Source organism: Ammodytes marinus (genome assembly GCF_949987685.1).
Source record: "Ammodytes marinus genome assembly, chromosome: 13".
In the NCBI taxonomy this organism is placed as follows: Eukaryota; Metazoa; Chordata; class Actinopteri; order Uranoscopiformes; family Ammodytidae; genus Ammodytes; species Ammodytes marinus.
In genome coordinates, this window is record NC_137217.1 from 21,130,590 (window position 1) to 21,152,803 (window position 22,214).

A 22,214-nucleotide genomic window follows, 5' to 3' on the forward strand; every position below is an offset into this window, starting at 1 on the left:
GGTCCTCCGGAAATATCCACAGCACGGGTAAGGCAGTCCCTATGCAGCGAGCGTATGGGTGGAGTATAGTTTAAAATACAGTTTTTTAAATGTATCGAAAGGCTGGCCGGTTTCTGACAGCACGGCTGGAGGAAATGACAGCGCGCAGGGAAAGTTTGTCCTAAAAGCCGTTTCGGGTCGCGCTCTTGGCGTCTCGGACCCTCGGCTCTAAAATGGCTGGCTGTAGGTCCGAGGAAGCTCCGGTGCAAACGGGAAGGATCCGCTCCACATCGCGACTGTCTGTAAATATACACGTTTCTCTAGTCCGACCTCGTTAGTGATGTCGTTGTCCCAGGTCCGAGAGCTGTCACACGCACCATAATAATAATCCTGGCATTTCGGACCTAGGACTGTGCGTAATGGCGTCCTCCACGGACAGTGTTGCCTCGGTTCATCCGCATACACATTTTATTTTACAACAGGCTCGTGTTTGAAAATAAAAAAAACGGCATATGAATCTCCAAAATACGAAATTGAAACTAAACGCTTTTGTATTAGTGCAGCGTGTGGACGAGAGGAAACGGAATTTCGTTCACATCATTCGGACCCCCCTTTAGCCTACTCCGGTCCGTTTCTCTGAGTGATTGGCGACTCCGGTGGACCCCTCGATAAGAAATTCGCTGAGGTAGAATTTAGGATCATGCAGGGGTAACCAACACAATTAACAGCACGGTTTGATGGTGGTGGAGGAGGGGGAGAGGGGGGGGGGGGGGGGGGTGGGTCAAATGAGTCTATCTTATATGGGGCACAGTCTGCTTCATCTAGAGGCAGATTGTAACATCACAACAGCAGCTATTATTGGCTTTCTTTACTAAACTTGACCCCAATAATAACAGTTGAGTTTAGTTGAGTATGCTTTTCAACCATGCTGCAGGGTAGCCTATTTATTTAATTCCCTTTATTTGCTACCATGAAATATATATTTAAAGAAAACACAATAAGATCCTGCTACTGTGATTTTCTAATTTCATATTTTATTTAACTATTTTGCAGAAATATAAATGGGTATGCCCCAAAATGGATTCTCAGTTGGCTTCAGTCCTGACCAGTGGCAGCCTGAATGTCCAAAATGGCAGCCAGCGTGCAGAGGGATCGGGGCCAGTGACAGAGTTTGTTTTGGACCCAAAGGAAAAAACCTCTCTCAGTACTGTACCAGGTAACATCCAGCCGGTCCTTGTCAAGGCAGCAGTGACCACCATGCAGGATGCTCCATCAATCAATGGGAAGAAGCCAGAGGTGGGCGGGACTCCTAGGCCAGCCTCTCAGGAGACAAGCAAGATTGGTGGGTTCAGACAGCCAATCACAGTAAAGACAGGAGTGCCTGTGTTGCGCAGCCAACCAATCAGACTGAAAATAGTTGTCCCCCCACGGTGTAAGAGGCCAATCACTAACTCTGCCATCAGTCTGACCAAAGAGGTTGCTCTCCCACGTTTCAGAAGAAGACCGGTTTCTTTCTCACCCGGAGCAGTGATCACAGAAAAAAACAGAAGCAAAATTCAAGTGTCTGCTGTGAAGAAAGAAATCAAGGAAGTGACTGAGGAAGCGAAACCACAATCATTCTATGAGCCAGAGGCAGAGAGAGGGGTAAAAATGTGCAAGGAGAGAGACGTCTCGGATGCTCAAATCATCCACACAGATGAAACCCCTTTAATCTCCAGCACAGTTAAAACACTGAGCCCGCCGCCGCAAGCCATTAAAGAAGAAACTACAGAGAGAGAAATTGAGGAAAATATTCCCTTAGTTTTGCAAGAAATTGACTTGAAGCCTTGTGACACGTTTATTGAGGTGGGGATGGAGGGGGAACAGACTGAGCCGCTGGACCTGAGTTTGCCCAATAAACGAGAGAGTCGGGAGAGTCGGTGTGGAGGCCTCCTGGACGATTCTGACTGGGAGAGCTCGCTGATTATGGAGGTGGAGGAATATGAGGGAGACGGAGACAGGGACATAGTGGAAGAAGACGATGAGGGCAAAGCAGAGGGCCGTGTGCTGTGCGTGGATGCTACAAATACACTCGTAGACTCTCTCCCCCCTCCCTCTTTTTTCTCAAACTCTGTCTTCTCCTCCATCCCCTCAATAGACTGTGATGCTGAAAACCTTCTTCTCATAGACAATGATGGAATCCCGTACACCCTTGGTCCAAACGGACTCAAAGTCCCACAAGTCGATGCTTCCGGGTCACAGCATCCCCAGTCGGATCAGGCTAATTTAGCAGAGACCGAAGTATCGGGGTCGTCACTACTGGCCTCGTTAGCGGACCCCGGCCTCAGCCAAAGTTTAGACAATGCACTCGAAGCACTTTCTGACGACACTCACCCCTCGCCGGCCCCTTCAACTGATCCCCCATCACTAGGTGTTGATCACGCAAAGGCAGAGAAAGAAGTCTTCGCGAGTTTGATGACCAACACTGACCCCTCTAAAGCAGAGCCGAGCGTTAGGTCTGTTCAGGAGGCTAACGTCATTCTGTCCCCTTCCTCTGGCATATCATTGCCCACCCAGCACCCCATTCAGATCCTCACAAACATGTCCACCAACGCTCCAATTCTCCTGCTGTCGTCCTCCTCCTCTTCCTCTCCTCAGCTCCCCTCAGCTCCGGTGGGTCTCAGCCTTCCCCTGTCGGTGACTCAGAGCTCCCCCGGTGCTTCCACGCCCATGTTCCTTCTCCTGTCGTCTGTACCCGGTGACTCAGCCTCCACCTCCACCCCCATCGCTGTGCTGGACCCCTCCACCGGTCAGCTGTCCCAGATCACCTCAGCCCCGCTCTCCCTCCCTGTGTCTCACCCCGTCATCAGACTGAGCCCCAATAACCCCCCTGTCATCCTGTCAGGAGGGAGTACTGTGATTACGGCCTCTGTTTTCACCTCCCTTACGGTCCCATCGTCATCTCCTGCTCTGCAAAGTGATCTCAGCAGAAGCAGCATGACTCCGTCGCTCCTTCACTCTCAAACCAGCTCTTCCGATTCCAATCCAACCGGAAGCGAAGCCATATCTGCAGAAGAAGTCTCAAATGAGAACAAGCCATCGACTTTCACAGCCTCCCCACCGCACCCACAATCCGCTAGTTTGACCTGTGACCCCTCATTAACTCAGCCTGCCTCAGGGGCCCAATCACCGACCTTGGAGCCCCATTTTGACCCGTCTGACCAGCACTTGCAACACTTACCTCTGGATGACCATCTTTACTTCTCTAATGCTGCTGCCCCTGCCTCTCCTCCCATCATTGGGCCCGTACTCTCCTCCGGTGAACTGGAGACCCTGGACCCACTGGATGCCCTATCTCCAGAGGGGTCTCCAAACGACATGGCCTCCCGCAGGGTGCTGTACTGCCAGCTGTGCCCGCGGGTATTCTTTTACCTCTCCGACCTTGAGCGCCACGCCATCACTCACTCGCAGAAGAAGCCTCACGTTTGCCAGCAGTGCGGCAAAGCCTTCAAACGCTCCAGCCATCTGCAGGTCAGCACAAGTGAAATGATAGCTGTTAATTCATCGTCACTATAAGTAATGACACAAGTAGAAGCATTAATGCCGTTACTCTTCAAGCTGTGTCACAATTCTGACATTTTATCACCTTTCAAGTTGATGTGCTAGCAGCATTAGCATTCGTTCGGAGTCATGTTGGTGGCCACCTAATGAAAAGGTCCAATATTTGATCTTGATTTAGCTTTAGCTTTCACCAACTCCTGAGGTAAATATTCTGCTTTTAAGTTGCTCAATGTTCCACTTTGTGTACCAGCTTATTTAGCAAGTAATATGCAATGGGTTTTTAAATCTTCTCAGCCAAAATTAGCTGACTGCTGCGGCTGAAAACAACGCTCTGAGAGCTGTGCATGTGAACCAAAACATTAACATTGCTGGTAAATTACAACAACGAGCTGAAATATGCTATTAAGCTAAGCTATTAAGAGTTGAACTACATAGGTGGGGTTAAGTCAAAGTTATACCTGCATTGATAAAAGTGTCGGGTGAAATTTTCCTAGATTTCTTCGTAAAATGTTTCCTCTTGTTTTTCCTCCACAGAGACACAATCACATCCACACAGGCCAGAGGAACTTTGTTTGCCCCATCTGCGCAAAACGCTTCAGGGAGGCCGGTGAGCTCCAGCGCCACCAAAGGGTCCACACTGGAGAGAAACCCTACCAGTGCCAACTTTGCCACACCCGCTTTGCAGAGCGCAACACTCTACGGCGGCACACCAGACGCAAGCACCCTTACCACCAAGTAGCCATGGAAATGCTGAACGAAAGAAGAGGGGGCGGACAAGGAGACGGGGGAGCCGGGGGCGGACCCGGAGTGCAGGAGGAAGAGGAGAGTGCTGAATGGTACAGCTCCACCGTGTCTAATCTGGACAACTCTGAGTCTGACATGGACACTTAAAGAGTTGTCCGCAGCATGGAGGAGGACGTTGGCAGGCCGATCATTCGTAACTCTGATTAGACACTAAACTTTCCTTATTTCAAAAGAAGGGAGCACTTGCAATATGTATCTCAATGTGTTTAAAGTCACTTATTTATATGAATGTATATTATTCCCATTCTATTTAATGGTCAAAAAAAATGCAGCCTTCAAAGTCATACGTGCTTTTGACATCAGCTTCACTGTATGAGAAAAAGTTGCCTGTATGAAGGGGAAAGCTTGTGCTTGAAATCATCTTTCTAATGTGAGTTTAAAAAACACAATTAGACTGCTGACCAAAAGTTGAATTTGCAAAAAATCCATGACAAAACCCTCAAGTGCTCAAAACCAAGAGAAACGTATTAACTTCAAACTATTCTCTGCTCTAGTTCTTTGTGTATATATATATAAATAGTACTATTTGTAAGAGCTGCACTTCTGCACTAATCTAATGCGAAAGATGTAATCGATCTTTCTTACCGTCAGAGACACTGTGAGTCATTTGCACTTGTTTTAACACAATATTCACTTTTTAACATTGTGGAGGAAAATACAAACTTTTGACTGTTCATTTTATGTATTTAAATCATATTGTTAAAATGACCAAATGTTTTCAGTTATTCACACATTACCTGTACATCCAGATTGTTTTGTTTGTGAGTTATGTTAATTTATTTGAATAAAAAGAAACTGAAACTAAGTCCTTTCTTGTTATTACAGTTTTGTTTCGCGTTGGTGTTGTGTCCATAAAGATGTTAAAAACATTTTTTTAAATCACATTTAACTCTGCTCTCCACACACTGATGTATGCTGTTCCTCAGAGTTTAGTCTATTTTCTACATACTGCACATCACCAAAGACGAGACCAGACTTTTCATGGCTGTTTGTGAAGAAAAAGAAAAAAAGAAGGCGATACTTGATATATACTGTACATCTGCTCCCTACAGGGAGTAATTGAGATTGTAATTCAGTCCTCTGTTTTTTTGCACAAAATGTTCTGCTTCATTTAAGCCATGCGGGCCTAACAGAGCTCTAAGCCTTAGATAAGTTATTAAATACGGCATTGCTCAGATGACCCTGACGGGGTCCTCATGACCATCCCATTCTGTATTTTTATGCTGGTCATTGTGCGAATAGAGATTATTTGGCACGCTGAAAGGCCAGTGCTAAACTCCATTGTATTTTAGTTCGGCAAGCACACTTTAATAGAGGTTCAGTGGAAGGACAGACATGTGTACGGTCTGAGGAGCATGGGTTAGACAAGCAGATGTTTGTTACAGGTGGATTTTTCTTAGAGACAGTTGAGCATTTGCTCTGGTGAATGCGTCTTATTTTCACTCTTTTACATTTAGCTTAGAGAAAGTCTTGTAAGTTTAAAAAAAGACCTTGGTCCTCAAAGAGCTCATAGACGAATATTACACTAAGTCACAGTTGAATACATTAACATTTCCAACTGTCATTAATGGATAGGATTTATATAGTGCTTTATTCCCTAAGGACTCAAAGCGCTTACAGGGTTCCAGGTTCCATTCATTCACACACAGTCATACCGGTGGTGGTAAACTACGATAGTAGCCACAGCTCCCCTGGGGCAGACTCATTGATTTTGCATTAGCAATTTATAGCAAGGTCACTCAATTAATGGACCTTCTCACATATGTTTTAATCTGTCTTAAAACGATACCCACATGTTAGTGGATGTGGTGTTTGTTCTGGTTGCCTTTACTGGCTCTAACAGTTTCCCTTTTTTCAAGCCATTGCAATGTACATCCTGATCCCTAACAGCTGGAGCTAATCTTCAACAGTCCGACTTCGTCAGAACAAGCGGGTGTCTTTGAAAGTTGCAGTATTTTTATCACAAACCTCCCTTTTTGTTTTACAACTCTTCCACCACAACTCAACAAGTGAACTTTGTCTGGGGGAACACAACAGGGGAATTCTACCCTAAAAGGCCTGTCATTTTGAAAAATTTCCACTTGATTTGAGCTCTTTTTATTTATTTATGTGGCCCACACAATACTCTCATTATGCTATCCTGCAAGGCAATGTAATCATTAATTGAATTGATTTATTTCTTGGTCACACTAACAGTATGCCCTTCCTTATCTATTCCTTTTTAAAGAAACCCTAGCTGACCTTTGTGTCGTAGAAGCTTTCATTGTGGCGCTACATACTCAACATATTGTTAAGGTCACTCTGAAGGTGCGGACTTTAAAAATGTTTTGTTCTGTCAGTGAAACAAAACAGATTCTGGTCCCCTAATTGACTCCGCTGGGATGTTACACCGCTGAGCCTACAAGGTCTTCAGTGCATGATGATGATGAATATTCACCCAGCCCAGTGTGTGATATCAGCAGCCCAGTTGGAGCTGTTTGTGTACAGTACAGGATGTGTGTGTGTGTGTGTGTGTGTGTGTGTGTGTGTGTGTGTGTGTATGTGTGTTATGTGCAGGGTTGGTAGCTATCCAGATTGCCCAGAGCTTCAAAGTGCTTTGACTGACAGGCATGTGGATGACGGACAGAGTGAGGACAGAAATCTGTGGAGTCTCTATGTGTGTGTGTTTGATATCTCCCCGTGTGTTTTTGTGTGCCTGTGCCTGTGTTTGCGTTGCGTGAAGTGGAACGGCCAGCAGGGCTTCAGTGTGGTCAAATGATTGAAGTGATAAAGGTGGCAGAATAGAGGAGAGGAGAGAGGGACGAGAATAAACTCAGTGATGAAAGAGCAGGGGAGAGGCAGCACATGTAATGGACCGTGTTAGGATGGTATGTTTCAGCTTTTTGTTCTCTTTGATCCATTTTGGCACTTTCATATGTTTGTTGTTTATCTGCTCCGTTGCATCACAGACTTCCCATTTGTGCCAGAGAGCCAAAATGATGGAAGTCTAAACCTAACCATGGGTGGTTTTGGACCAACGTGTGTGGCTGTCATTGCACAGTTGAGCCATGTGAGGGCACACTCACACTTATCATGGGCTCCCCACTCCTTATTCTGTCTCTCAGCTCTCTCAAATGGTGGAGGAATACTTGTGCTAGGGTGAGAGGCAGAGCTGGATCTACATTAAAACTTCAAACAGTTTCAGCAGCGAAGGAGAATGTTGTTCACATCGATATCAAACCACCCTTGAATACTAATATAAAGCCTTGTAAGCAACAGAATTATACACTGAAATATAATATTTCAAAAGAGAAAGGTTAACAGCGTGCAAGCCTCCTAGCTCACCAGACACAGTACAGTATTAACACTATGAAGTATATACAGAATATATGTGTGTGTGTGTGTGTGTGTGTGTGTGTGTGTGTGTGTGTGTGTGTGTGTGTGTGTGTGTGTGTGTGTGTGTGTGTGAAGGAGGGAGAGGAATAAGGAGGGTAACAAGTGTTAATCAGAAAGGGAGTCCAGGCGGCAGAAGGGAGGCTGTAGCTGTGGAGGAGGGAACCAAAGAGAGAGAGAGAGAGAGAGAGAGAGAGAGAGAGAGAGAGAGAGAGAGAGAGAGAGAGAGAGAGAGAGAGAGAGAGAGAGAGAGAGAGAGAAGCAATTACATCACCTGTCCCTCAATAATGTGCCATGCTGTCAGTGCCTTCAGTGTTTATTTACGCGTGTTAAGTGTGTGTGAAATGCATTTGCAGGGCATAAGAGGAATAGCTGTCAAAGGTGAGATTTTGGAATTAGGAGAAAAACGCAGAGAACTGTACCAAAGGCCCCTGAAAGAGCAGCCAGTCTATAACCATGTATTAAATCAAGGTTCCCTCTTTTTGTGTTCCATTAGTTGTTCCATTTGATCCCATGGCAACCGTAATTGGGCCATGCACTGCTATCTCTGCTCCGTGTTCTCCGATTAGTTGATTTTGACTTAAGGATCTTTTTTTTCTTCACACATCAGATAAAAATGGCAGCAACCTCCTTTTTGCTGTTTCCCTGTCGGCTCAAGCTCTCTTCCTGTCCTGGTTGTAAATGCATTCCGCCTGTGTTGCGCCCTCCCTCCCTCTCCAACTTTTGCTGTCTCCTATGCCTCACCCACACCCTCCTATCTCTCCCCCCTTCTCTATGACCTGCTGAAGCAGCACACACCGGCCTGTCTGTCAAATCGACAGAACAGGTGCTCCAGCTACGACCTCACTTCCCCCACTTTTCCCCCTCTGCAGCCTAAAGGCACACACACACACACACACACACACACACACACACACACACACACACACACACACACACACACACACACACACACACACACACACACACACACACACACACATGAACAGAGCATGTACACATAATGGCAAACATCCTACACGTTCCTGAGACTCTCTGTGGTGTCACACACACACACACACACACACACACACACGCACACACGCACACATGCACACACGCACACACACAGACACACACACACACACACACACACACACACACACAGACACAGACACACACACACACACACACACACACACACACACACACACACACACACACACACACACACACACACACACACACACACACACACACACACACACACACACACACACACACGTACACGCATACACGCTAAATCACTTTAAGAGGGTGACCAAAAGGTATCTTGACAGCAGCATATGAGCCTGCAGTCCTGCTGCAGTACATGATTTGATGTGAGTCCAAAACACTCCCAGGCTTTTCTTGCTGCCTTGTAATAAGCTGTCTCTTTATCCAGCCTTCACTTTTCTATCCATCACATTATGTGTCAGTTCAGCCTCCTAACATTAAGAAGCTGCACTGACTGCATCAGCGAGTCTACTTTTGTCCTGTACAAACAAACACATAAGTGCTTATTGTCTCAATCAGTCAGCAGATTTGAGGAGGAGGGGGGGGGGGGGGGGAGGTTGCTGGGGAGGGGGACGAGGCCATGGAGGGGGGAGGGGGAAAGTTTGACAGTCGCTCACAGTTGGCACCGAGGATCCAGGATGCTTTGGGGCGGAAGGGGAGAGGGGCAGAGAGACGAGGCAGAGGTAGAGAGGGTGAGTTTATATCGCAAGGGGGACGAAGGAACCACAGATCCTCTTTCCTCTTTGCATTTCACCTTTAGGAAGGAAGTAAATAGACAAGAAAGGGAGAAGAGTGGAAAACGGGAGAAAGAAAAAACAGACAGAAAGGATATGAATAGAACATGAAAGAAAGAAATCGTCATTAAACACGCTACAAAGTTCTCTCTTTCCCTCTCTTCCTCCATCTCGCACCTCTCTCAATTTAATCTTAAATCCACTTCAATTTTCCCTGAGGGACTCAATTCTCCCTTTTCCTGTAAGTATTCTCTTTCATTCTCTTGCTTTATTCTCGCAGTGTTTTCCGCGCCTTCTTGTGCCTCAGTGCCCCACTGTGAACTTTTGCCTGTGCCAGACAAGAAATCTCAATCAACCGCTTGTTATTTGATTGCATTCATGAGTGAGTAGCCTCCTTTTTTGGACTGCTAGTATTGTAAATAAGTGAGGTGTGTGCATTAATGGGATTGGGAATACGGAAGGCTGCCGTGGGGATTTAGTATGCATAACCTCAGCTATTTCAATAGTGTGTGTTTGTGTGTGTGTGTGTGTGTGTGTGTTTGCATGTCTGTGTTTGTCTGGTCCCTCTGTGGCTGGCCACTTCAAATCAATATTGTTAATTGGTTGCGTATGTGCACTAATGCAGCTTATGTAGAGTCCCCTGCTCTCTACTTTAGAATTCAGTCCCCACTTTTTTTAGTGCATGAAACATTGGTGGTCCTGCTGTCACGGTGCAAATGTGTTGAGCGATGCTGAAGGTGTTGCAGGTTCATGTTTGTCTGTCACGATCAGTGTCCCGCGGCCCTGATGTCTTCAGTATCAGCCGGGGCCTCGGTCTCCGTCACTCATGCATGCTATACTCTCTTCTTCCTCTCCCTCTGTCTCCTTGCACCGTCCCTGTAAAAAGCCTCTAGCCTCCTTGTCTGTTTAATTCTCTGTATCATTAGTTGTGACTATGGGTGGGCCTCTGTGACTCTCTGTCTGACTATATGACAGGCTGTCTATAGGGAGGCCTGCTGCTGCCAGAGCTGCTCACCGCACTACTCAGTCTGCCTGTTGGTCTGCAAGGCTTTGCGACTCCATTTCCCCCCTCAATCTATTGCTGCGGTGCTGTGTGTGCCTCTATCGATATCGCTTTGTGTCTATCAGTGGATTAACAAGCATCCGTCTCTCTCTCTCCTGCTTCCTCTGTTTCATAGGCATTTCCAACAGCGAGAGACAGAAGGAGAGGGGTTCATTCCTCCTGGTGGAGTGACACCAGGAATTTCCTCTCTCTCTCTCTGATCCAATCCCCGGCTCCTCCTCCCCTGACGCCATGACGCTGCTGGCCTCCGAGAGGTCGCTCCTCATCCGGAACAAGTTTCGCTCAGGTGAGGGATCCTGGAAGTCTCAGCTCATGGCCATTACAAGAGAGAAGGATGTATTTGCCCACAGCACTGGCTTTAAATCTTGTGCGTAATTGGCAGCATTAGCATCAATATTGTAGAGGTGAAGTGTTTGTGGAGGTTATTGGATGGTCCGTCATGTTGACAGTTATGTGATCGATTGGGTGAAGGCGTATTGATGACGGTGAATGGATTTAGTGATTGAAACCCTTCAGACAGAGATGTCTTGAAGAGACGTCAAGGCAGCTGGCTATGAGCTCTGTGGGTCACTGTTTTGACCACATCGGTTGGTTTGTTGATGAGTGGGCCTTTAACAGGAGAGTCTTTTATTCTTGTAATTTAATACATTTTTTATTAATTTAATTTAATCTTTATAATATAAAATATGCATGTCTGAATAAACAACAATCAATCAAAGTTTGTAAAATGTATAGCAAGAGTTATTGCACATAAAATGTTTTAATACACACAAATATGTACACTGTATGCAGGGCCGCTGCTAAGCTTTTGGGTGCCCTAAGATGAAATTGTCAGTGATGCCCCCCCCCCCCAAAACAAAAAAAAAACACCAAGAAGCTCGCGTCCGTAGGGCGTGAGCGAATTTTTTTTGCCCTTGCAAGATCTCTGCGACTGCTTTTTGGCACATTTGCTGTAGTGATGAGTTTTTGCGAACAGCATTTACTAACAGAAAGAACAGCTTAACTTGTGAAAAAAGAAAAAAGTTGCCTAGTATCCTACTAACTGCCTTTGCAAAGGAATTGAGTGATAGGATCATAGACAGATTATGAGATAATGGGCCCCTGGGCACACACTCATAAAGGGCCCCCCACTTGTCCCTATCCAGTCAGGTACACTGAATTTTCTACACGGATACATACAATTAATGGCAAAAACATATTAAGGAAGTCAGTGTTTCCCACAGGATTTTGGGGTATTGTTGGAGGGACCCTGTACCTTGTTGGGTGGTCCGGGGGTATGCCCCCCCAGAATTTTTTTTACCTTTTTAAAGTAAAATGCATCAATCTGGTGCACTTTGAGAGGACATTTTAGAGGCTAGAGAGATATCAAATCCTGAGATGCAGAAGGAACATTATTTTTCAGATTTTTCTTAAACAGCACTCTTTACTCTGCAACTGTAAAAACAGCAGACCCATGTTCTATGATGGAGGGGCCCATTTCAACAGATAAAGGGTGGATATGAACAATTTAGAATTCACACATATAAAGCTTATTTGTGTATGTGTGAGGGGGGCTTCAACCCCCTTAGACAGAGCTACTAATGCTGTTGTTTTTAACTTGCTTTTGTAAACTCCTTTGCCATCTTGAGGGTAAAAGCAGGAATTAATTGTTAATGTATTAGTGACATTTACAAATCCAGCTCTACTGATTACAACTTAAACAGCAGTCTGTAACACTCAGAATTGAGCAACCATCCTGTAATGGCATAATGCAAGTTCCCCTACAAGTTGTAGCTTCTGCTGTGTTCCCAGGCAGCTGTCGTAAACGGCTAGTAAAATAGGGAGGCGAGGAAACGACAGACTGTCCCCTAGGTGTACCAACACCTGCTGGAAAACGTGATTCTTTAGGGCAGCTGCTCTGTTGAAATCCTGTATGTACATAGTGCAAGGACCGGGAGGAATATATCAGTCTGAACATATGTCAGCTGATTAATTTATAATTAATAATGCAACCCCTTAAAAAAAGCTTTAAAAATATATATAATATATAATATTTCACTTGTTTTTTTAAAGGGCATGAAGGGTTGAACATTTAATTTTACAAAAGAAAATTGCAAAAATATAGTATAAATCGCAAGAGCCTTTAGAATTTTGTTTATTTTGTCCTATCCTCATTATCCTTCAATGACTCCCCTCATTTTGATCTCAGCACTGACCCAAGGTTGGGAAACATTATGTTATGGGATTTGAAGAAGAACTCAAGACTTGTATTGGGTCTCCAGTTAAAAACAAAACAATTAAATGGTAGACACACATCGTGTACTGAAAAAACAAACAGCCACCCCAGCATGCATTGCTTCCATAAGTAGACAGAGCACAGCGTGTTAATGTGTCTAAATCCACTTTTTTGACAGCGCTAAACTTTTGTTTTGAGAGGCAGAGAAGCAGGAAGAGCGTAGCGAGAAGCACAAACGAGGATGACGTGAGGAGCAGGGGATGCATGAGACGCTGGTGGAGAGAACGGGACAGCTGATGGGGGGATGGGACCAACAGAAATAGACATACTGAGGGATAAATAGTTACTGCCGTCAGATCCCCCCCCCATACAGTCCACCCCTCGTCAGGTCTCTCAGGTCTCAAAAGCCACCAACATGAATCATGGTTGGAAACACTTGGTGCCCTACCCTGCTTCACCTGTTTGTATGTGTACTGAATGTTATATATGTGCACATACGTGTGGGGTGTATTGGTGTGTGTGCAGGCATGCAAGGAGATACTGTATATAATCTACAAGCACTGCAACATCATGGGGTAATAAAGTTACAAGGCCATATCATTTAGCAGTCATCATGCCATTTTGAAATGTTCAACTCATAACTTTCTACGTCAGTGATAGCCTATGTCTTTTCCTAGATAATTTGTCCCTCTCAACAAAAAAAATCCATCTGTGTACCCTGACAATTTCTATTAACACTGTCAACTCCATCTCTGCACTTGTCTTTCAGTCCTGCAGTTGAGGATTCAGAACCGAAGGCAGAGTGAAATCAATGCAGACCCTGGTTAGTCTATGTGTATTAACAATGTGACTGATCTTTTACACTATGACTCCATATCGGATTTTATATGAATGATCTTCAGGCCACCTATTCCATTGACAGAGGATGGCCTATTGATTAGTAAATACCTTTGCGGGTTTAACTATTGACCAAATTTTAAGTTCCTTTGATTCTATAATCGCAGTCTAAATTTATGATTATGTCTTAGACGAATCTTTTTTTATAGTCATATTATACTGTATATCAAGTTGATATTAAACTAAAACAAACGTATGTGCAAAAAACAGACAAAAAAACAAAGTGATCCTAATACCATGCACTGAACATAAAGGCTAACTTCCAAATAAATCAATTTAGGTCAGTGTAGCAAATGTAATACAGAGAAGTCTAGAGTGTAGATACAGTTAAAAAAACAAAAAAACAATAACAAAACAATCTCAGGTAATTTTACTGCACATTCCAATGCTTGCAAACATAACCGAGCATCTGAGATGCTATAACTTGGAAGGATGAGTTGAAAGCCCACTGTGCTTTGTTGACGTATTCTGCTGCATTTCTAATTTCATCTCATAACCACATCTTGTTTGTCTCTACAGGGTTGAAATCTGCTTGTCCCCCTATAAAAACGGAGAAAGACCAGGGTGAAGCTCTGGTGAGTCAATAATGTCCAACAGCATTACATTTTCACACGGTAGATCAAATACTGACTTGATGCAGTATGAGCCAAGCTGCCATGTTCATCTCAAGTGTATTTATTTTGAATTCATTTTATTTTTGTATAAATAACATTCATTTGTATAATTGATTAGATTTGATAGAACAGAATACACCACAGCCTTGTTTACCAATGATACTTCCATATTGCTGTAAATTCATGAGGAATTAATTGATTGTGAGATTTGATTAATACAGGTCAGTCGTTCTCCCAAGCTGTTTTCACCTCACCTAAAAATATTTTTTTTTTACTAGTTTCAGAGGTGAATTTTTGTAGAACCGAAGCCATGAGTTCCTTTAAAGACCTTTGCACATTTTCTGTGGTTTAAATCTATGTGGGAAACATTGGCATTGCAATAGACTTTTATTGTTTGCCTTGAATGAACTGCATTGCAATCTGTTGGCCCTGGCTTTTGGTTTGACTTACTGTTTCCTGATGCAGCGTCTAACTGACGATGGTGCCGCGCAGAAGTTGCCCCCTAGTGGTCTGAACACTGAAACTACACAAGGTGATGCTCTTCCTATTATGTCCCCTTCCTGCTTTACCCTGAATGGAATGCTCCCAGCAAAAAAAAATATTCCGTTCATTCTCTCTTTCTTTCTTTCTTTCTTTCTTTGATCACATCTGTGCTGCCCTCCTCTCCCTGTTATACATTAGCAGTGCGAGGGAATTAAGTGTGAAAAACCTGAAAATGGGCTTTGCGTTTTATCAGCTGTCAGTTTAATAGAAGTGTGACCTTGTTGCACTCTATATCTGCTCATTTTAAGCAGTCTGTAAACATATCAGCGATAGACAGACAGTACACGATAAACCAAGCCATCCAGGGATCAGAGTCATCACTTTCTGCCATTACTAACATTTCTCTCTCTCTCTCTCATCTGTATTTCTATCCTTATCTCTCCACACCCTTTAACCTTCCTTTTATTTTGAAATGACTATTATTATAATATCTTGCTTTTCAAAATGTCTGATTTCCCAAACAGTCCTTTTCTGCCCTTTTCAAAATGATGTGTGAATGTGTGTGTGTGTGTGTGTGTGTGTGTGTGTGTGTGTGTGTGTGTGTGTGGTTGTGTGTTCATATACACGGGAATGTATTTCCCTATGGGCCGGGGTGTTTACTATTTTTATGCTCTTGCTGGTTTGAATTGGGACTGATTGCCTGCGGCAGCACTGTTGTGTATGCTCTCACCACATATGTTTTTAAAACCTGTTTGTTGCTTCTCTCTCTCTCCAATCTCCTCTCCTCTCTCTCTTTCCACTGATCTCCCATCTGTCCCCTTCTCTCTCTCTCCACTTATTCGCTCCATTCCTCCCTCTTTCTGTCGCCCGCAGAGAGGACTGGGTGTGGGGCCCAGAGGCAGAAGAAGGCTCGACAGTCGCAGGACCCCACCGAGAGGATCCAATGTCTGCCGGGGCCTGTGAAACAGGAGCACCAACAAACACGGCCCCTAGAGAACCGTGAGTCAACACACATCTGCATGCACCGGCACACACAGGGAGAGTCACACAGTCATTTCTTTTCCACCCATTCTCCTCTGCTTATCTGTTGACCTTACCTCCTTTCGCTTCTCATTTCCTCAGGCCCTGTCTCTTTCCCTCTGTCTGCCGATGTCTTCGAAGATGACATCTCATCCTGCACGTCCTCTTCGCCCACTGAGCAACATGGTGTTCACCAGTCAACGGCCTATTCTTCATTGCCAGGGCTCTCGGGTGACCAATTACTAAGTGACTTCTCAGCTGTGGGTCCGCCCCTGAAAAACAGCCCTGGTAATGCTCAGGTGAGGAAACTATACTGAGATTTATTTTTCGATTAAGACTCACGTATCGCACTGTTGGCACTGGCAGGGACAAGTAAATCTGCTAAAATAATTCCCACCAACAACCTATGATGAACAGATTAAAATAAATATATTAACACAGTGACAACTTTATATATAGACTCATATGTCAACTCTGATAATCTGATATTCTTCTGCCTACAGTCTGGATTGGCGTTGCTCCCGGCAACCGAGGGCATCAGACAACCAATGAGTGTAACAATGAGTGAATCAAACTCTACGGCAACAACTGGGAGACCAAATGGGATATATCTGACCTCTCAGGCCACACCCCTGCTGCCAAAGGTAATGTGGGGTTAGTGCACGCTGATAGTTGCATACAAACCTGAATGCTTTCATCTTGGTTTTCATTTTTTGGCTCATGTAAATTGTAGGCCTATAACATTCTTTTAAAAAAAAAATATTTTCACGACTTCTAAATAAATAAATGTATGCGGATCAATGTTGTAATATTACCTACACACATTCATAAGACAACATTCAGATTGTGTACATTTATAGGTGCTTGCTGAGGTGACAGGTATTCACAGCAGGTATACATAAAACATAGAATATATTAAAGAACTGTAGAGGTCTTCAACCTAACAGGACGGTCACTCTTCCGTTTTGTCAAACAAGTGCTCTGCGCTAAGCTTCTCTGCATTCATTACTGTCAATTTGCACTTCTGGGGGAGCTCAGTATTTGGCCTGTAGGTTAACACATCCACACACACAAGCAGCATGGCTGTATTTCAGAACCAGCACATGCTGTCATCTGGAGGTTTGTGAGGCAATTGTACTATTAATTTTAGAATTTAACATTGACGGGGGCTGTCGAACATAACCTACTCTAAATAATGAATAAGACAAAAATAAATACTCAAACAACATGAAACGATTTATCCCTGACATTTTATACGCTATTTGAACAAGTAAAACCATAGCATAGCTACAGTTTAAGGACATGTGGGCAATATGTGTCTTTACAGACAGCTCGGCCTCCCAGTCCCACCTGCCCATCTGCCCTACCCACTTCCCTCAATTTCAATCACATCTCACGCCCACGGAAACCGCGGGACACCAAACCCAAAATGAGGAAACTCAAGTATCACCAGTACATTCCTCCAGACCAGAGAGGAGGGTCCGGGACTGCAGGTACCATCATAATTCTTTACTATACTTCCTTTATTTAAACATGATGTACTATCCGGGCTTTCTCTTGTGGTGAGGTGTTTACATTTAGCCTAAACAAACGGTTTATTTCCAGGGGCAGGAGCCAAGCAGAAGAGCCCTGTTCCTACTACTCAATTAGACCCGGCCTATTCCCATATCTTGACGCAGCAGCAGGTCTTCCTCCAGCTGCAAATCCTTCAGAACCAGCAACAACAACAACAACAACAACAACAACAACAACAACAACAACAACAACAACAACAAACACAGCAGCACCAGAAGCAGCAGCTACAACCGCAACAACAGCTCACAGTTGTGCCCAGGTATGCAAACAGATTGCTGTTGGTACAGTGTCAGTTAATAGAATTTGAACCAACTTGGAAGAGCTCTGCTTTATCAATTACATTAGTTCAGGTGATTTAACACTTCTGTCCTTCCCTACAGTGGAAATCACAATGGTCGTATGAAGTCCTCTGGTGCCATGCCCCTGAATCCCCAACCTGTTCCCACCACAACAAACCACACCCCCATGGACACAAACCCTTCCTCCAAGCCAGAGCTTCTCCCTGCAAATATTGTTGATCTAACGGTAAGAAAAGCATGAACGCACTGAAAGGTGGAAAACACCTGCGAACTATCACTGTCGTTTGCAATTCATGGTAAAGGCAAACTCACAAACTCTCTTTTCATTTCCTTCTGCAGGTGCAGGAGTTGCGGCAGCAGCTGCGTAAGCGTGGCCTCCCTGTCTCCGGCACCAAGCCCGCTCTGTTGCAGCGTCTCCGCCCCTTCCAGCTTCCTCACTCTTGCCTCACCCCTGAGCCCCTCTGCCAGCTGGGGACCAGCCTAGAGCCCCTAACCCCCAGTGCCCTGCTGCCACCCAGCCAGAGCCCCAGCTCAAACGCCAGCTCTGGACTAGACTCACCCAGCAGCAGCCCCGACCAACAGATTTACATTTCGGACAGGAGAATTCCTAATGGGATCCTCAGTGACACTCAAAACGGAGTTCCAACGGGAATTCTGCACACCGTGTCGAATGTATTCTCGGACGCCGTGTCAGTCAGTCTGGCAGGCGAGCAGTGTGGTCTCTCCAATGCTGTCTTCCTGGCTCCTGCCAGCACCGCCTCAGGAACTCCAAGTCCCAGCCTACCCATGTCGTCCTCATCGCCCCTGCAGTGTGGGACTCCCTGGAGAACTGACAACGAGCAGCAGCAGCGGCAGGAGCTGAGTGTGGAGCTGGAGATGAGGGAGAGGTTAAGGAGCAGACCAAGGGACCGCTCTTCTAACAATAGCAATGAGGTGAGTTAAGACTGTTAGGATATTTTTGCATAGGATGTGTTGGGAGAATAGTTCATTTAGCAGGATGACTGCTTTCCAGAACCACCATCATTAATATTTTTTAATTATTCAATCAGTCTTGTGGAGGATCCCTTCATCCATTCCTGCAACAGGATCCTGGATGTCCCAGAGGCAAATCAGAAATGGACGGACAGACAGAGGTGTTGTTTACACAGGTAAACACACAAATCAATACACACATATCTGGAATATTTGCTTTGCACGGGGAAACACTACAGAGCCTTCAATGTAGAAAACTGGTAAAACATTTGAGCATGCTCATACTCTCATCGCCACCTATCAACTACTCTCCCTCTGCTCTCTAATCAGGTGTTTTGCTGCCAACCGTGTGATGTGATTGGCCAGGATTTTGAGTTGCCAGAGCTGATTACGGCAAGTCCTGTTCAGACCTCGCCCTGTGTGCGCAGCTTGGAGGAAGAACTGCAGGAGGCCATCCAGAAAGCACAGGTTAGAGTCTGTCAATCAGCAGGAAGAGATCACCAAGAGTTTGTACAGAGGGACTTAAGTGTTTTTTTCCCCCCTTGTTGGCCATAGATGGACCCTCGGCAGTCCATCGACGACATTCTGGATGAGCCCATGACTTGTGTCGGTGAGTGTCCCACAATTCACATAAAAAACAACTCAAGCGACGCTCATGTTTCTTTCAGTGTCTAATCCTTTTTTTTTCTGCCTCTCTTCCAGACTCTGTCAATGTGTCTGATCATAAATCCCCCGTGCACTCAGCCCCGGGCCCTTCACCTCCCCCTCCCCCTCCAGCTCGGCTCGATCAGTCCCAGGCCTCCCAGCAGCAGCACAACAAAGACGATAACTTCCTGCCCTCGCCTCTTTGCTCTTCTCTCCTGCTGGAGCTCCCTCCGTCTCCGGCTGTCATCAACCCCAGCCAGGTGATCCCTGCTCTGCTCCCTCCCCCCATCTGCACCTCCCCTCTGCGCTCCACTGGGAAGTCGAGGAAGCGACGGGCTGCGACACTGTTTGACGCCGCTGACTGGCTGGAGTCGCTGACATCCGCCCTGCGCCCTCTCACCCCGCCGACTGCTCCTTTTGTCGAGTCAGACTTCAGTCTAGATTCTGACCTGAATGTCAGCCGAGTGTTGGATCTAATGATAGAGCAGTGGTAATGAGGACTTGTGTTGCGCATTATCTGTGTGTATGAACGGTAGGCGAATGTTGTGTGTTTTGATGATGATGAATGGGGAAAACTGTATGTATGCATCCCACCGAGGACACAATCTTGGGAATGGCGGCCTTCATCTATCCATCCATCATTGAAAAGGCTGTCAGAGTCACTGGCTCCACGCAATGTCGAGAGCTGGATTCCTTGCTAGCTTTAATGGGGCAACGGGAGCACAGACACATGCAAACACGTGTTCACACAGAGCACTGTTAAAAGCACTTGCAGCTCTGCCAAAAAAGGCAAACAAACAACACATCTGTGGATTGACACCCTCCACTGCACAGTGTTTGCCTTGCAAAACAAAACAAAATCTGGTGGCATATTAATTTAAACATGGTTCCTGGCTGCGCTGGTTGTTTCTCACTGATCTCCAAAACCCGTTGTCGGATTGAGTTGAGTGTGGCCCCTGGTGTTGCCTGAGTCAATCAGTCCTAGCCATTCATAAAGCCCATTTAGAGTGTGTCAAAGCCAGACAGAGCACACAGCTTGTGTGTGGCTCCAGACCTTAACCCCAGTGCCAGACACACAGTCGGCATGTAGAGGGAGGAAGCTGGCAGAAGCTACAAACAAGCGGTGTGTGTGTGCGTGCTTGTGTGTATGTTCAGTATGTCCGACTGTGTGTGACTCTGCACACAAAGCTGCCTTTTGTTTGTATGTGTCTACACACAAATGCTTCCATGTATATTTATTAGCATAATTGCCATACGCACTTCTAGTTGTTTGCTTCTAATTAAGTGTGCCTGTCTGTGTGTGGTATGATTGATCTGTGAGAGGATGCGTGTAAAAGACACAGAAGACGAAGAAGCCGTAGATTTCTGTCTTGACATTTTCAGACATTCAGACATTTCATTGGAGTCTCACTGTCAGCAGGCAGTAACTCCAGTGTAGTTATCCACTGTAATCATCAGAATAACCATATTACCTTGTTCAAGTCTCCGTTCTCCAGGAGAGCAATCAAGCCACCACCCCAGAAATAGTCTCCATACAAATGCACCAATCAGCCAAGTGAGAGTTTCCTCATCGCTTTCAAAAACAGGTGGTCATTTTGTTCCCTGATTAACCCCCAACAGCGTCTAGCCCACTGCACGGTGCTTACTTTGCTACTGGCAAAGCCATATTTAGCTCAATTTATAGCCCAACCCCAAGGCCACACCTTTTTACTCAGTGTAAATTAATTCCACAAACGTATTATTTATCATTGATAAATCTTTGCTGAACATTGCAAAACGACCATTTGTAATAAGAGAAAATGCACTGTAGAATTAGCACATAATAATATGTTTGGAGAATATGTATCATGTCACATGACCAGACGTGAGCTTGTCAGTTAAATCTGATACGGTAAATGCTGCACATTTTCTTAACAGTGACAGTGATCTTGTTTTATACTCTACTTGATTTAGTGGTCATGCAGAAATGGGTACATTACTTGTTTGCATAATACACTTTGAGTGAGTTATGTCCATTCTCAACCCCCACTTAACATAATGACATCAGGAAAAAAAATCTGACAGAGGTTAGCTGCAATTGACCTCTGATGTACCTGTTAAATGTAATCAAGATACAAAATCTCATCTACATGAAGTTATATACTGCCCTTAATTGGCTGCATGTTCATGAATCATTTTGGAGAGCTTTGATTTGCTCATCCTTACAGTATCTGGAACGTTGGTGTCATTCAATAACTATCACAAAGGGTGTTGTCCATTTCTCAGCCCCAAAACGTTTGTGTTCAAATCTAGGTAGATTTGGGTAAGGGCACATAAACTGGCAGATCTGAGGTCATAGTATGTTAATGTCATGTTTTTTGTACGCACATTTTTCAGTGTTGCGGCCGACCAGTTATTTTGTTCTGATGATAAGCCGGCGTCTTACTAAGCAAGACAGCCATGGTAAATTATTGGACGAAGATAACTGCATAGGCAAACGTTTAACACACAGCTTTATGTTGAAGAATTCTTGTACAGCTTCACAACAGAGACTATGAAAAATGCAGTTAAATGTGGATGGATGGCTGTGATAATCATGGTGATCAATAAACATTGCTTGCATGAACAAAAAAAGAAAATTGATAGGCAGGAGAGTAAGATGCTACCTCCTGTGACTTCCAATGCTTTAGGGTCGACACCAGTGTTTTCCTTCATTCTTATTTAATTTCCAAACACTGGTGCAAAGTTTACTTGGACAACCTTGAGACAGTTTGACAGGTTTGACCAAACCCCAGGTCTAATACTTCTGTTTGAAACTGGGTTTGAAACTGAGCCTGATCGGACTGACTTAGACTGAGACTTTGTTGGCCACTTCTGCTGCTATAAATACCTTATTGTGAAAATAAAATGTTTTTGCTTTTATTTATTATGTAACTTATTCATGCACGATGTATCAACCACTGTCCAAAATGTATTTATAAACATTAA

At 44.8% G+C, this 22,214-nt stretch overlaps 2 protein-coding genes across 2 annotated transcripts; both read left to right on the forward strand.

The window, feature by feature from the left end:
• Positions 1-1,131: 1,131 nt before the first annotated feature.
• On the forward strand, positions 1,132-4,930 carry LOC307260183 (uncharacterized protein). Its single transcript, XM_080040342.1, has 2 exons — positions 1,132-3,489; positions 4,054-4,930. The coding sequence occupies exons 1-2, from the start codon at positions 1,237-1,239 to the stop codon at positions 4,408-4,410; spliced, it is 2,610 nt and encodes an 869-aa protein (XP_079896468.1). The 5' UTR covers positions 1,132-1,236; the 3' UTR covers positions 4,411-4,930.
• A 5,794-nt stretch (positions 4,931-10,724) lies between these two features.
• Positions 10,725-19,741, forward strand: LOC307259651 (myocardin; the record flags this gene model as incomplete). The annotated part of the gene is made up of 16 exons (XM_080039594.1): positions 10,725-10,813; positions 13,512-13,565; positions 14,159-14,214; positions 14,719-14,785; positions 15,610-15,735; positions 15,859-16,055; positions 16,260-16,400; positions 17,084-17,249; positions 17,362-17,492; positions 17,538-17,590; positions 17,712-17,856; positions 17,970-18,563; positions 18,680-18,763; positions 18,933-19,070; positions 19,158-19,212; positions 19,305-19,741. Exons 1-16 carry the CDS (start codon positions 10,759-10,761, stop codon positions 19,739-19,741), a joined length of 2,499 nt encoding a protein of 832 aa, XP_079895720.1. The 5' UTR covers positions 10,725-10,758.
• Positions 19,742-22,214: the final 2,473 nt, after the last annotated feature.